At 43.7% G+C, this 16,932-nt stretch overlaps 1 protein-coding gene across 1 annotated transcript; it reads left to right on the forward strand.

Annotated features, from left to right (window-relative positions):
• Window positions 1-5,368: 5,368 nt before the first annotated feature.
• Window positions 5,369-7,134, forward strand: LOC127774917 (benzyl alcohol O-benzoyltransferase-like). Its single transcript, XM_052301207.1, has one exon. It carries the CDS (start codon window positions 5,599-5,601, stop codon window positions 7,030-7,032), a length of 1,434 nt encoding a protein of 477 aa, XP_052157167.1. The 5' UTR covers window positions 5,369-5,598; the 3' UTR covers window positions 7,033-7,134.
• Window positions 7,135-16,932: the final 9,798 nt, after the last annotated feature.

A 16,932-nucleotide genomic window follows, 5' to 3' on the forward strand; every position in this document is an offset into this window, starting at 1 on the left:
TAGTTGGACATGGCAAATAATATTTAGCAAATAATTTCTCCTTCAAACTATCGAGCTCACAAAAATCATCACACTGAACATAGCCCAAAGTATTTAAAGAAGATGTCAATTCACGTTGTTGTACTTCATTAGCAAAATGAATAACATGCTTAAAATCATCACATAAAGAACTGACATTAGAAATAGCATGTTCATTCACTAGTTGTGGCATTGATATAAGTGAAGCATTATCACACAACTCTTCTTTATCACAAGGAACAACAAACAAATCAACTTGTGACAAAGGAATCTCATCAGTTGGTTGGTTCCACTAATGGTTGCTCTACTATAGCATGAAAAGTGGACAAATTCAATTCATTAACAACACACTCACCTTGAATAATTTCAGCACTATTAAGTTTACCTTTAATGCCCTCTTCATATGATGGAGGTGCCTTGACTTTGAGTGTGAACAATGGGACTGGTGGCTCTTTCATGTCTCTATCCTCCATTTCATGATTATGCATTTCCTGCAAATGGTTAGTAATAGAAGACAAAAACATAGCATGTTGTTTCTTCATATCCTCTATTTTACTTTCAGCATTACAAGCAAGTTGTAACAAATGAGAAAGATATGTATATCTTTAACAATCAAGCATGTCTTGAATTTCTTTGTTAAGCCCACGTAAAAACCTCAATTCTATAGCTTCTTCGCATTCATCAAAATCATAACGTAATAAATAAGCATGCATATCATGATAGTATGAAGTAACAGTTCTGGTATCTTGTTTGGAACATTGCAGTTTGTTGAACAGAATGTCAGCATAATACATGGGAACATAAACATCTATCAAATATCATTTCATGTCTTTCCAAGATTGTGGTATTTTATTATGCCTACAAAGATGTTTCCAATCATCAGATGTAATTAAAACACTAGAGGCACACATAATCTTTTGTTTCTCAGACAATCCATGCTTTTTAAATTCGCTATCAACCGCTAGCTCCCAATTAATGTAAGCATGAGGATCATAATTTCCTTCAAAATAAGGTAGTGCAGATTCGATCTTACCTAGAACAACATCACTTACCTCATATTGGTCATGTTGATCACTTCTCATGTCCCGATGAAGATATCCATGTTGAGCATGACGGTCCCCTGTTCGCTTGCTTAATCTTGTCATTGTTAGTAGAAAACAAGAAACATACACAAGAATATGCACGCTCCTATCAACTACTAGGTAGTGGCAACTCAAATATCACACACACTCAAAGCTTTTACCGAGCTCTTACAAGTTCTTACCAATGCAAGCGGAAAGGTGACATACACCGACTACCAAGCACCCAAATGGAGGTTGGATGTATCGATGCCTTGGCAAACACTTGTCGTACGGCTGCAATCAAATCTGTGGAGCTCTGGATAGGCTTAAGTATGTAGCAAATGAATAGCAAATGCTCAAATCAGAGAATGCAAAGTTGAGCAATTGTTCAAAGTCGAGTACCATGCTGGTCCTAGGCTAGAACGTACTAGAGACGTGAGCCTAGACACAAACATAACACAAAATAGCACTAGAAACAACTCAAGCACACTCTGATATATCAAATTCAGCTCAAAAATACAACTGATTTTTTTTCTTTCTTACTTCTTCTTCCTTCTTTTCTTCTTTTTTTCTTTTTTTTCTTTGATGCGTCTTTTCTTTTCTTTTTTTTCTTTTTTATGCACCTTCCTGCCTTTTTCTTACTTTTTTTATTTATTTTTTTCTGCAAAAATGACTCAAGGACCTCAATGCAAGATTACATGGACTCAATTGTAAATATAAAATATACAGGGACTCAAGTGTAAAAGTCCGAATCCAAAAAATGAAATTATACAAAAAAAAAAATGGAATGCTGAATTTATGCTGGTTCTGTTTTTCCAAACGGATCTCGAAACCGACACCAAACAAAAATTCACCGAGCTGTACGGCAAGTCACGGTGTAGATTGAAATGAGGGAGGGAGTCGGATAGGTGGGAAACCGACTATCTCGGCTGAAAGTTTGGGTATCTCGCATGAAAGGAAACAAAATCAATCTCAACAGAAACCGGTACCTCCCATGAAAGGAAACAAAATCCGATCTTAACACAAACCGATCTGCTATCCTTTCTTTCTCCTTAACTGCGTGCAACAGCGATCTGCTATCCTTCCTTTCTCCTTAACCACGTGCATCAGATCTTCTTCCTTGCATGAAGAGAACAAGCATGGTCGAATGCAGATGGCAAACCCTAGATGCAACTCAGAAACTCCAAGACCAAACGATAAAAACTTCTGAAAACTAGAAAAATGGAACCCTGACGACAAGACAATTCAAGTTTTGTAGGTCCCAGCGACAACAATCACACGGTGGCAGCGATGACAGTGGTACTAACCGTGACTAGAACTCGAAACTCTAAACGGACTAGACACTACGACCAGCAACACGACTCAACGATGCAACACAAAACTCAACAAAGCAAAAACTGAAATGAACAATGCAATGGCACAAATATGGCCAGGTACAGGATGCAATTTTTTTGTAAAGCAGTTTTCTGGTTATAGGTAGATAAAAAAAACTCTCCGAGCAACGAAAGCTCTGATACCACCTAATGAACCCTGAGTTCCACTCGACACTCAAGGCTGTTGCTGGCCTGATCTTTCGGTGAGTTGTAGATAACTACGATTTGGGAGAAACGTTGACGATCCGACTACAACCGTACAAGACATTGCGTTGCACCTTAGTGATCGATACACCTCTTCGTGGGTTGTTGATCTTGCCGGTGCAGATCAACCCTATTCTTGCAAACAAATCAAAGAAACAAGCAAGAACAACATAAAAGCAATCTGATATTGCAAATAGAAATTGAATACAAATGATAAGTTGGGGTTTCGAATACAAGCAGAACGACGGTCTAGCAGGACACGCGCGCTGCAAGGAAGTAGCAATGGCTAAACTTTTATCTAAACAAAACCCAATAAACCCTGAAGGGGTACCTACCTATTTATAGGGGTGGGAGGACGACCAAGGGGTGCCAAGGGTTGTTCACCACCTGGTTGGGGCGCACTCCACATGAGCCCCACTAGGGCTGGGGTCCCAAACAAAGTTACAAGCCTATAGGCCCAAGACAGGTGACGCAGCACCTTGTTTATGTGATTGTGGCCAAACATCATGGAATTCGGCAATGAGGCTGGATCCGTTGGAAAGAGGGCTCCGAGAGCTTTCCATCAAGTACTCACGGGCCAAAATCGGAGGTCATATGCAAATTCGGCAGCCGTTTGAAGTCAGCAGTGTAGCAGGTGGCCGAATCGGATTCCAGCACTTGGAAGACTTGATCTTGATATCTTCTTCTTCATCCATGATGTGAGCAATGGTTGTATCTGTAGTAACCATGGTCACATCAGATGCTGCCGCCCACCACATCCCCGCCAGCTTGCTCCTGCCTCCAGCGTGGGGCTGGCACTGCCCTCCCCCCTACCCCACCACCACAACGCAACCCAGGCGCCGCCCCCTACCCCCCCCCCCCCCCCCCCCCCGGCTCGCTCCTGCCTCGCGTAGCCAGATAGCGGCCCCTCCCCTCTCTGACCACAGCGCCAACAATACTGGCATCCTCCCGTCCCGAACTTGTAAAGTAGCAAATTGACGCGCATAAGCCAATAATTTACACAATTCGATATTGTATCAAATGCAAACATTTCAACCAACTCGCAATGAGCATATTAATCAATTATTCGCACATGACATAATTGTTAACCTCCACACATGACCCAATTCCATCGAACAAGTCCACAAGTTCAAAAAATGCATATCACACATGACATACAAAAGTTCATCATCACATTGGACCATGCATCACCAAAGTTCATCAAACAAGTTCACAAGCCCATACATCACCGAAGTCCATCAAATAAGTTCACAAGTCCATATATACATCACCGAAGTCCATCAAATAAGTTCACAACTTCATACATAACCCAAGTCCATCACACAAGTTAAAAAATGGTCTAAACATGAGAAGTACTAGTACATCATCAAACTCACATCTTCCGTTGACATCAAAGAGCCCATGACTCGGGAGTGTACCAACATTTCAAAATACAATGTGAGGCAATAACACATCATGGATAATAGTAAGTGCACTGTATCATTGAAGTACGGAGTACCTCTTTTTCCCTTGCTGAGTGGGACATAAGTTGTATGTAGTGGGCTACGACGCCTGAGGCGCATCGGGCAACTGCGACATGCCGATCTCATCAGCATCCGGTGCGATGTATAGTCATCGTCACCGGCATTGTCATCATCATCATTCGATCCATCATCATCAAAATCCTCTAGACATTATCAATATTTGATAACAAACTAAATATATCTACATGTTTGTTATTTTTACCAAAAAAAATTGATATAGCTAAAAATAGCCCTTATAATGACAAAGCTAATGGCGCCGAGCTAATATAATAACTCTTAAAACATTACAACATATTATGGGACAGTTGGATGGGCGTGGTGTAGTTGTCAGATGTATTTGTTGTTGCATCTTGGAGAGCTAGCTGGTTCGGACTCATCTTCCTTGCTACGACCAGCGGAAGTTTTTTTTTCTAAAGTAATTAAGCAAACAGTTAATACGTTAATTCATGACTGAAAGGAATGAAGAAAAGGAAAGGAACAAAAGAAAGAAAAATTGACCGAATTTCTGACCTTTGTGCCAAATTTATATCGATCTCCTTCTCTAGCTCTGGTGAGTTATGGTATGTAGTTCCATAAACGGTTGTGTTGCTAAGGTAAAGACCTTGTTGTGGCAATTAACAGGTCGTGAGAGATCGATTAAACCCGTACAATCCTGTTTTTTTTTTCTATTTGTTAGCTAAGCAGTTACATAAATCTTAAAGCAAATCTAGCTAAATAGCACGATCTAATCTAGTTAAATATTAGCACAAATCCTGGAGCAACTCATGAGACCAAAAAATCGTGTGATTTCTTAACGAAAATCACCCCTGTGATTTATAGCAAAAAAACCGTTCACATTATGTTTAGTTCCCAACATAGATCATTCTCTCGGCTTATGGGGAATTATTCTACTCTCGCGAGGAAACATCCTTTATCGTTTCCATGTTACTCAAACGGATATATTTTTAAAAAAAAAATCAATAAGATTAATATAAATAAAATCATCGCTCCATAAATATGCGATGTCAAATTTAACATGTTGTAATAAAAAAACAAATTTTAATGTGAATATACGTTAAGTATTTATTTATTTTTAATTTGTAGAAGTTGAATATTAACATGTATGTTTATGAGGTGATATAACACATATTAATATATCCTCTAATTTTTGTTAAGATATGATATGCAAATAATTAGAAAGTTTAAAATCCAGGCTAATAGTCTCGAGTTATTTAGTTGTGACCATCATTTCGCCAACTTATACTTTTCTTCTGTCCACGTCGAATATGGATCAGAATCTATCCACTCTCTGTAGGCTCACACGCCGCGCCACGTCTATATAGAGAGAGAGCAAAATTAACGTGACTCCATACCAACTGTTTTAGAATCAAGTAGTCCCCACGCACCTGATCATTGTCTAAGTACGTAGTTAGGGTGCAAATGGCCGGAGCACCGACGAGCTTAGGGTTCTCCGTCAGGCGCCGCGAGCGCGAGCTGGTGGCGCCGGCGAGACCGACGCCGTACGAGTTCAAGATGCTGTCGGACATCGACGACCAGGACATCCTCCGCTTCAACCGCTCCGGCATCAGCTTCTACCGCCACAACCCCAACCAGGACGGCGTCGATCCTGTCACGGTGATCAGGGCGGCGCTCTCTGAGGCGCTCGTACACTTCTACCCGCTCGCCGGCCGGCTCCGCGAGCTGCGGCCCACCAGGAAGCTCGTGGTGGAGTGCACCGGCGAGGGCGTCGTGTTCGTCGAGGCCGACGCCAGCTTCCGCATGGATGACCTCGGGGACGGCACGTCGACGTCGTCGCCGCTGCTTGCGCCGCCGGTGCCGTGCTACGACATGCTGCTGTGCGAGGCGGAGAGCCCGACGGCGGATGTCGTCGACCGCCCCCTGCTGTTTGTTCAGGTGACTCGGCTGGCGTGCGGCGGCTTCGTGTTCGGGATGCACATATGCCACTGCATGGCGGACGGCTCCGGGATGGTGCAGTTCCTGACGGCGGTGACCGAGTTCGCCCGTGGCGTGCCGGGCGCCCCGACGGTGCCGCCGGTGTGGGAGCGCGAGGCGCTCACCACCCGATCGTGGCCGCCGACCGTCACGCGCGACCACGTGGAGTACGCGCCCCTGCCCGTCGACGACGACGACGACGACGTGCTGCTCTCCCTCTCCCCGTCGACCAACGCGTACGCGCACCACGTCTTCTTCTTCGGAGATCGCGAGATCGCGGCGCTCCGGTCGCAGGTAGTGGCGGCCTGCTCGCGGTTCGACCTGGTGGGCGCGTTCATGTGGCGGTGCCGCACCGCCGCGCTGCGGCACGGCCGGGGCGACGTCGTCCGCCTGAACATGTTCGTGAACGCCCGCGTGAGGAACCGGCCCGTGCCAAGGGGCTACTACGGCAACGCGATCGTGTTCGCCAGCGCGTCGGCGCCGGCGGGGGAGCTGTGCGGGAGGCCACTCGGCCACGCGCTGCGGCTGCTCGTGGAGGCGAAGGCGCGGGCGTGGGAGGACGGGTACGTGCAGTCGGTGGCCAGCTTCAACGCTGCTCGCCGGAGGCCGGCGTTCCCCAAGGGCGCCAGGACCTACCTCATCTCGGACATGACGCGGGCAGGGATGACGGACATCGACTTCGGCTGGGGAAAGCCGGTGTACGGAGGGCCGGCGACGACGATGCTGGCCACGTTTCACCTCCAGGGGAGGAACGAGGCTGGCGAGGCAGGCATCGTGGTGCCCATAAGGTTGCCCAGTCCGGTGATGGAGAGGCTAATCCAGGAGGTGGACAAGGGGCTCAATGCCGGAGCTGCTGCCGTGCTAGACGACGCAAAAGCAAGGGTGGTGCCTGATGAAGGCTACGTTCTAGCAAAATTGTAGGTCTCATCTCGACGGAGTACGAACCACGGACTGCATGTACGCCACGACCACAGCAGCTCTCAATAATAATAATAATAATAATAATAATAATAATAATAATAATAATAATAATAATAATAATAATTGTATTGTTGATAATTGGGGGCAACTATGACTAGATGCCCGATATTTGTTAAATAGCGGCCGGTGTTGCATCCCATGGTTATAACCGTTTCAGATGTTTCATTACTTAGTACAAAATGTTTCAGCACTTGGTAAAATGTATTTACTTTAACAAGGAGAGAATCTACTCCATGCCACTGAACTTGTCAGTTGTCACAGTTCAATGATTTGTCACTAACATTGTCTCTTTCTCTAATATACCAGTGATTTTATCAATTGTTTTACAATATACATTGGGTTGGACTTTTTTTTAAAAAAATACCCAAAATACCCTTAGAGACATACAAGATTAACAATTATTTTTTCTCATTAGAAGTTTCATAAAAAATATGAAATTTTTAATGTAGCTTCCTTACACAACATGGAAACTTGTATATAAGTTTCAATTTTTTCTAACATATTTATTTTCTAGAAAAATTATTTTTGTGTGGTATATGAGAGAGAGTTTGCTTACACAAATGATGATTCATATTAAAAACACCAAAAAAATATTTTATATAGCATATTACAGATAAGTTATATTTTTGAAAAATGTAGAAATACAAACTTCATATTGTGTAAGGAGGCCATATGAAAATTTTCATAGTTTTTTGAAACTTCTAATGAGATAAATCAATTGTTAATCTTGTATCTATAAGGGTATTTTTGAATTTTTTAAAAGAATGTCCGATCCAATGGTGCATTGTAAAATAATTGATAAAGTCGTCGGTATATTATAAAAAGAGATAATGTCAGTGGCAAATTATTGAACTCGAATAAACTCAATGGTATAGAATAGATTCTCTCTTTAAAAAGTTGGTTGCAACACCGTTATATATGTTGTTGTGCATACATATATAGTTTCTTAATTAAAATATAATCTAGTAAGATCTTGTTCTAAAATTTAATTATAACGAATATATAACCACATCATGTAATAGAATCTAAAATTTCTCAAATTGATCATCATATAACCACATGGATACGGATTTCGTCAGAATACAATTAATGGAGTATAGGAGAATGTGTGTATGCTAGGGTATAATTGGCATGAGGTTTTAATCCATGCATGCATTGTGGGAGAATATATGCATGGTGTCTTGATTGATGTAATTTAAATTGTCCTTAGTCTTGGTGTATAAACTTATATAATGATCAATTTGGGAAGGAGAGAGTAATTTAGAAGAAAACAAATCATTTCAAGCCATTCAATGTTTAAAACTACACTCTATTGGATGCTCGCACGTGCATCCCTTCATATGTGAGACTGATGGCTGTTTCATACACATTGGGTAGGCACCGTCTGATTTTATTTTTTTTCCTCTGCTCAAACACGTGGGTTTCACTACTAGAAAACTCATTTTCGGCGTCGTAGGGGATCGATTTTCGCAGGCGGGCATGTAATTCGGAGCCAAAACCCCGCCGGCAAAAAAAGTACCCGGGGTGGAGTGGGCGGTCCGCCTGCAAAGATTGATCTTTGCAGGCGGACCATATAAGCGTCGCCTGCGAAGATCGATCTTCGCAAGCGGCAGACGTCGTGCGCCTGCGAAGATCGATCTTCGCAGGCGACGCTTATATGGTCCGCCTGCGAAGATCGATCTTCGCAGGCATCGCTTATATGGCCCGCCTGCAAAAATGCCCCTATATAGTCTTCTTCCTCCCCGAGCCCTGTTCATTCTCCCCGACGTTTCTCTCTCCTAAAGTGACTTAAATATAGGGGGAGGTTTTGAACTTCAAATCTTCGAGGGATTTTTCTACGGTACTTAGATCTACTCATTTCCACACTAGGTATGCAATTTTTTAAGCTTTTAGATCTTAATTTGTGATGGATTTATGCATCCAAAATTGTGAAGGAAGAGCTCCATGTTTTTTAATTTTATTTCTTTTGATATGTTGATGTTAGATGTATGTGTAATACTTGATGCCTCTTGTTGTAGTGGTTTAATGTGGTAACATAAATTCTCAATTTTTTTTATTTTTGCTATCACATCCACCACCTAGTTCTAGATCTAGATCTAGATCTTGTCATATATAGAGAGAGAATAAAATTTTAAATGTCTATTTGTTCGGTGCAATCAAAAAATAGTTATAGTATTTTGTAATATGCCGATGATATGATTTTGTTAGATTTTCCTAATGTACTAATTTGGCATGTCTGTGTAAAAAAAATTGAAATAAACTTTGATTTTTTATTAATTTACACTTAACCTTTAGTTAATTAGTTTTGAATAGCGATAATTTTTTTCAATAAACCCTACAAATTTGGTATTAATTATGCAAATATTTTACGTGTATTTTTTTAGAGATATGGAAAGTCAGGAATGGATGTATCATTGGCCGAGGTTTTTGTCTCCATATAGAATCGAAGTGGCTAAATTTATTGGTATTGCCAAGGCACACGCTGAGAAGAACAATATTAGGAAGATAATTTGTCCATGTGCTGACTGTAAGAATGAAATAGCCTAGGACTTTGACGATGCTTTTAAAGTGAAGGAGCACTTAGTAACTCGTGGATTTATGGACAATTACGAAATATAGACACGTCATGGCGCAGAACAAGTGGACGGGCTAGAAAATGTAGTTCCGACACAAGTTGAAGACATGGTGCATGATGATGGTTCTGTTGAGGACAAAATCAACCTAGAGGAAATGTTACGTCATGCAGAACCCGAGGTGCTGATGGGGTCGGCTAGAGGGTTAAATAACTTTGAAGCTTTACAGAAGGCAGCAAAGGAAGTTTTGTACGATGAGTCGAAGGGCTGTGACAGTGAGTTCACAACACTCCAGTCAGTTCTTGAACTTTTGAGGTTAAAGGCGAGACATGGATGGTCTGATACCAGTTTCGACAGTCTGTTAGAACTTCTGCAGAAAATGCTCCCGAGGCCTAACTCACTACCATCCAGCACATATCAAGTAAAGAAACTCATATGCCCCCTTTCACTTGGTGTGGAAAAGATTCATGCGTGCGTAAATCACTACATACTGTACAGGAAAGAGTACGCTTCTTTAGATGAATGTCCAACATGCGGTGCAAGCCGGTACAAGTCGAATAGCAATACTGGCCTAGAGCCCTCTGAAGCAACTGAGGGATGACAGAGAAAAATCCCGCAGCTTGTGATGTGGTACCTTCTTGTCAAAGACCGCATTAAACGGATATACTCAAACCCGCGAGATGCGGAACTAATGCGCTGGCATGAAGAAGGGCGCAAGAAGGATGGGATGATTCGACACCCGATAGATGCTCGTCAGTGGATAAACTTTGATACTCAGTATAGAGAGTTTGCTAAAGACCCACGGAACATTAGATTTGCCCTGAGTACTGATGGAGTTAATCCTTTTGGAGACATGAGCAGCTCACATAGTACTTGGCCAGTGCTTCTCACCATGTATAATCTTCCTACCTGGCTTTGTCAAAAGCGAAAATACGTACTACTCTGTATCCTCATACAGGGACCCCGTCAGCCTGGTATTGATATTGACATATTTCTTGAACCATTGTTGGAAGATATGGCTGATTTATGGAAAGAGGGATTGAAAGTGTGGGACGAATACTTAAGGGAATACTTCATAGTGAAGGCCATCATCTTCGTGACCATTAACGATTATCTAGCAATGTTTTCAGTTTCAGGTCAAATTAAAGGTAAAACAGGATGTGTGATCTGCTTGAATGGAACGTACTATAGGTATCTCCTGGGTTCCAACAAGCTTGTGTACATGTGGCACCGGCGGTTCCTACGCACAAATCACAAGTACCACAAGATGAAGGCGGAGTTCGATGGTACTGAAGAGACTGATCCTGCACCAAAACCTACATCGGGAGAAAAGGTGTGTGCAATGACAGAGAAAATTGTTTGCGAGTTTGGAAAAATGACTAAGAAACCATCAAAGGGGACAAAGCGCAAGAAACCCGAGAAGAATACGAAGGGAGGGGATAGTAAGAAGCAAGATGACAGTTCGAAGCCAGATGATAAACTCCCTCCCCCATTCAAGAAGCATTCCATATTTCTTAAGTACCTCCCGTACTGGAAAGATCTAGAGGTTCGGCATGCCATAGACGTCATGCATCTAGAGAAGAATGTGTTTGACAACATAGTTGGAACATTGTTGGACATGCCGAAGAAAACTAAAGATGGTCTGCAATCAAGGATGGACCTAGTCGAGATGGGAATCAGGGAAGAGTTACACCCTCAAGAAGGAGAAAAGAATGGCAAAGTATATCTTCCACCAGCCTGTTTCACACTGACACCTGAGGAGAAGAAGTCATTTTGCAACTCACTCCGTGATGTCAGAGTACCCATAGGTTTCTCATCAAACATCAGTCGACTAGTTTCAATGAAAAATTTGTCGGTATCTGGTTATAATTCACACGACTGCCATGTCTTGCTCACCGTGTTTCTTGCAATTGCAATAAGGGCCATAAAACCGGAGCATTTAAAGGTTGCTATCACAAGGTTATGCTATTTTTTCAACGCAATGTCATAGAAGGTCATTAGTCTCGAAAAGTTAGGAAATCTCCGTATATTCGCACATGAGACACAGTGCCAACATGAGATGTGTTTCCCTCCGTCATTTTTTTGATATGATGGAGCACCTCATTGTTCACATAGTGCCGCGGATGGTTGCACTTGGCCCATTGTACCTCCATCAAATGTGGTCATACGAGCGTTACATGGCGGTTCTGAAGGGTTACGTCCGAAATCGTGCACATCCAGAGGGATCAATGGTTGAGGGTTATAGTACTGAAGAGGTTGTCGAGTGCTGTATCGATTACCTCAAATATGGATATGCAATTGGAGTACATGTGCCCCGACACGAGGGAAGATTGAGTGGCAGGGGAACGATAGGAAAGAAGAGATTCGTCACCCATGATCACAAATCATTCCAAGAAGCTCACTTCAGCGTGCTTCATCAGTTTGTTATCGTCGAGCCGTACATCGATCAACATATCGAACTAATACGAGCTAACAATAAGGGTCGCACCACCGAGTGGATAATGAAATAACACAAGCGTCTCTTCATAGATTGGTTGCGAGACCTAGACTTACCTGAGGGACAAACTACCGATGAAATAACTATGAAGCGGTTGGCTTGTGGTCCATCAACTACAGTAAATTCTTGGCAGGGATATGACATTAATGGATACTCGTTTAGCACAAGAGCCCGAGATAATAAGACCTGTACACAAAACAGCAGTGTCCGTGTGGAGGCAATTAATGAAGCCGGGGAAAAACAATTATAATTCGGGTTTATTGAAGAAATATGGGAAATCGACTATGGGCACACAATGCAATTCCCCATATCTAAGTGCTAGTGGGTAAAATACCCGAACGGGGTCAATGTTGATAAGTTCGGTCTTACTGTTGTTGACCTGGCGAGTGTGGGTCACAAGGATGACCCTTGCGTACTCGCCAATCGCGTGGCACAAGTGTTTTATGTGAAAGACCCTTCAAATTTGAAGAAAGATATAGTGCTACCAGGGAAACAAAAGATATTGGGAGTGGATGGGGTTGAAGATGTCGAAGATTACAACCAATACGATAGTATACCACTTTATAGTCAGTTTGTACAGAAGATTAAGAATGTCGAGACATCTACTCAGAAGACCATGAAGCCTTACATGCGCACGGACGGTGTGGGCAAAAATGTTAAAGGGTAATGATTGTTGAGTGGCATGTAAGCATCTAAGAAGTTAGTAGTTATGTAATGGTGGTATGTAAGGTGATGTGTGATCATATCGCAAATTGACGAACAATTGTACTCAACATTTTGCATATTAATTAGTTTGTACTAATTTTTATGTGCAATTACCATTTGTAGTGTAAAAATTTTGTTCAAAAAATTAAAATTAGTAATATTTGAAAAGTGTAATTATTTTTATGTGCAATTACCATTTTTACCTTTTGTAGTGTAAAACATTTAAATTAGTAATATTTTTATGTGCAATTACCATTTATACATTTGAAAAGTAATAATACTAAGGTTTGTACATTTTGTAATAATATTAAGATTTGTATATTTTGGAATAAATATATTCAACTCTGTACAAATTTTCGCAGTCGGACGGCCCGCTTGCGAAGATAGGAAAAAAGATCTTCGCAGGCAGACGGCCCGCTTGCGAAGATAGTAAAAAAGATCTTCGCATCTTCGCAGGCGGACCGCCCGCCTGCGAAGATCGTTGCCCAATATAAGGGCAAGCCCGCAGCGCCAAAATTTCTAAGTCCAGGCGGGAACCCTAGAAATTTTGGCGCCGTCAGGCTGCCGAAATTTTTCGCCGCCGCACGCCTTCGCCATCCTCCGCCGCCGCCCGCCTGCGACGTTCACTCTCCGACCGTCGTCCTCCGCCACCGCCACCGACCGTCCTCGTCCACGCGCTGTCACCGAGACCGCCGCCCCTTGCCGCCGCTCCACCGCGCGCGACCTCCACCACTCTGCCGCCGCCGCCGCCAACCCCTCCACCGCGCGCCCGCTCCACCGCCGCCGGCTCCTCCACCGCCACCGGCCCCTCCACCGCGCGCGCGGCTGCCGGTGGCCCCTCCACCGCCGCTGCCCCTCCACCGCGCGCGCGGCCGCCGCTGGCCCCTCCACCGCCGCCGGCCCCTCCACCGCCGTCGGCCACCCCTCCACCGCCGCCGGCCGCCACCTCTCTCTCTATCTCGCTCGCGGCCGAACGGCTTCATCGGCCGATCATCGTCCACGAGCAAAGACGTCCTCGGCCGAACGACGTCTTCGACCGGTCGTCGTCCACGGCCGAACCTCGTCGTCGGCCATTCGTCGTCCACGACCGAAGCCGGTCGTCGTCCACGGCCGAACCTCGTCGCCGGCCCTTCCTTCGTCGTCCACGACTGAAGCTCGTCGTCGGCCGTTCGTCGAACACGGACGTGTGTGCATGTGGGTGTTTCTTTTTATATGTGTGTGTGAATGGGCATGAGGGGTGGGTGATATGTGAATGAGGGCTTATGTTGATTGTGAATGTGAATTTGGGAATGTGGGTGATATGTGAATGAAATTGGGAGGGTATGTTCAATTTTGCAGGATATGTGAATTTGTCAAATTTTTTAAATAACATGTTGGAGGGTATGTTAACATTTTTTTAAAACAAAATGTGGAGGATATGTTTGCCTTTTCCATTTTTTTTAATCAACGTGTCGATGAAATAAGGAAGTCAATTAGTGCACTACTTGATAATAACATATCAAATTTTGTACAAATTTGTTTGTAGTAATTAATTTAGCATAATAGTAAGTAGTCATTAGTTTCGCAATTTAAATTTGTTTGTATTAATTAATTTAGCATAATAGTAAGTACTAATTAATAATATTTCGCAATTTAAATTAGTTTGTACTAATTAATTTAGTATAATAGTTAAATTTGGAAATCTCAAAGAATTTAAATTTGTTCATACGACATATTGTTAATATACAGTTTATTTTTGTACAAAGTTATTTGTACTAATTTGAGTAATTTAAAATGTGGACGATAACTCTTTTTTTTTATATTAGAGGTTTGAAACGATGGCCGATAGTACTAAAGGGACTGAAGAGAAGGGTTTAGGGGAGCAGGAGCAGTCCCTTGCTGTTGTGGTTGCTCCGGAACCAACGGTCCCACCGGAAGGTAGTTCCAACAGCGACGTAGGTGACGAAGACGAGGAGTACTCGTCGCCAAGCGATCCTTGTCCAAGCCCAAGCCCGAAGAGAAGGAAAAAAGGCGACAGTGAAGAAGGCGACAAGGACTACATTCCCCCTAAAGAAGGGGTAAGTAAACTTAATATGTAAAATGTTCACCGTGATAACTATTAGCCCGAGCTAATTCGAAACTTCCATGTATACCTTCTCGTAGGAAACGGCGCCACGGCGATCAAAACGGCAGCCGAAGAAAAAAGTTCCGTCCAAAGACGACGACGTACCAGCTAACACAACCGGCACAAAGAAAATCGAACGGTCAGCAATCGCGAAGAAAAGGAAGGGCGAGAGAAGCGTGAATAGAAAGGATGACGGGTTCCATGTTGTTACCCATGTTTCGCCTAAAGGAGAGCCGCTCGCCCCTAAGACGGCACGTGCGAAATTCAGTTCACAGTGTGGCATAATAGTAAGGGAAAAGATCCCCATCACGGTCAAGGACTGGGATCATGTATCGAATGGGGATAAGGAAGTCCTATGGAAAGAGTTGAAGAAAATCTTCTAGTTCCCGGATGGATCAGAGGCAGCAGTGAGAAATTGTGCACTGCAAACAATGGCCAAGTCTTGGCGTGGTTGGAAAACCACCTTGAACAAGAAATTTGTGAAGACGGGACGCACACCATTTTCGACGTATGCCAACATAACCCCCAATCAGTGAGACGACTTTCTGACCTTGAAGAACTCCCAGAAGAAATTCAAAGGAGCCAAAAGTATGCAGAGTTGGCCAAGAAGAACAAATTTCCTCATCGCTTAGGCTCCGCGGGATACGCGTGGTGAGTGGAATGGTTTAGAAGCTTTGATTCTTCAAGAATGTCCTTACGGATATAATGTTCATTGTTTAGCCCACCAAAACTAGGTACGAAATGAAATCCACTCCTAAACTTAGTTGTATTGGTATTGGCCTGCCATTGGTGGAGCAGTGGACAAAAGAGGAGGAGGAAATGAGGAAGAAGGGGCAACCGGTACCAATGGAGGAGTGGACACAGAGATCAAGGAACTGGGTAACAGCTAGAACTCCGAAGATCACGGATGAAGGAAAAGTATCATTTGAAAATCCGGAGCTGCAGAGTGTTGCCGATAAAATAGAAAATTTATCCAGTTCACAAAAGAAAGGATATTTCAAGCCTAAAAGGGAGAAAGATGTGCTAAGTACGGCGCTGGGTACTCCTGAGTATGGTGAAAGGGTTCGAGGTGTGTCGAGCAAGATGAGTTGGAAGGAAGGGTTCAAAAATGACCCCTACAAGAAGCGTGAAGTGTACAAGGATAAACTTAGAGACGAAGGGGCTGCGGAGTTTGAAAGGCAAATGATGGATTTCTGCGTCAAGCACATGATTTTGCCTCGCCCCGAAACCAAAGAACCTGAGCCAGATTACCCCTTCGATAACCTCAAGGAGAATACACCCTGCAGATTGCACGTTCCCATTGGACGCTCCGGGAAAACTCTTGAGGCCGCTACAGCCATTGCTATCCCTGGGAGAACATACAATGAAGAGTTCATACCCGATGCGTATGCCAAGGTGCAGCCGCAAGTGGTCCATGAAGGGTTTGAGTCCTACGACATTGACTTCCCGACTGCAGATGGTGTATCCGTACTTGGGGATGCGGTCGATCTTGTAATTCTCTGGCACAAGAATGACATATCCTTTGGATTGGGCACCGACGCCACGCAAAAACCTGTGGTGCCTAAACCGGGGTTGGGAAAACCTCCGAGGCCTCCTAAGAGGAAGGTGACTGATAAGGCGGAGGAACTAGAGATGCAAAAGGAAAATCCAGTGCCGGAAGTGCCACCGGAGATTGCATTGCCGGAAGCAGCCATGGAGATTGCACCGCCGGAGGCAGCCATGGAGATTCCAGTGCCGGATGTGCCCATGGAGATTACAGTGGCAGAACCAGAGGTGCAATTTGTGGCATCAGTCGGGTCAGACAAAGAAGAAGTACCAGGATTGGAATGGGACGGTACAGAGCCAGAAATATTTGAAGACCCTTCTCCTGCGAAAGACCCCGAGGTGCCACGAGTGCTTAGGAGCCACGACTCCAAGTCCAAAGATGAGAACAAGGAGAAGTTCATGGTAACCGTCTTCAG

Source organism: Oryza glaberrima, chromosome 5 (assembly GCF_000147395.1).
Source record: "Oryza glaberrima chromosome 5, OglaRS2, whole genome shotgun sequence".
Lineage (NCBI taxonomy): Eukaryota > Viridiplantae > Streptophyta > Magnoliopsida > Poales > Poaceae > Oryza > Oryza glaberrima.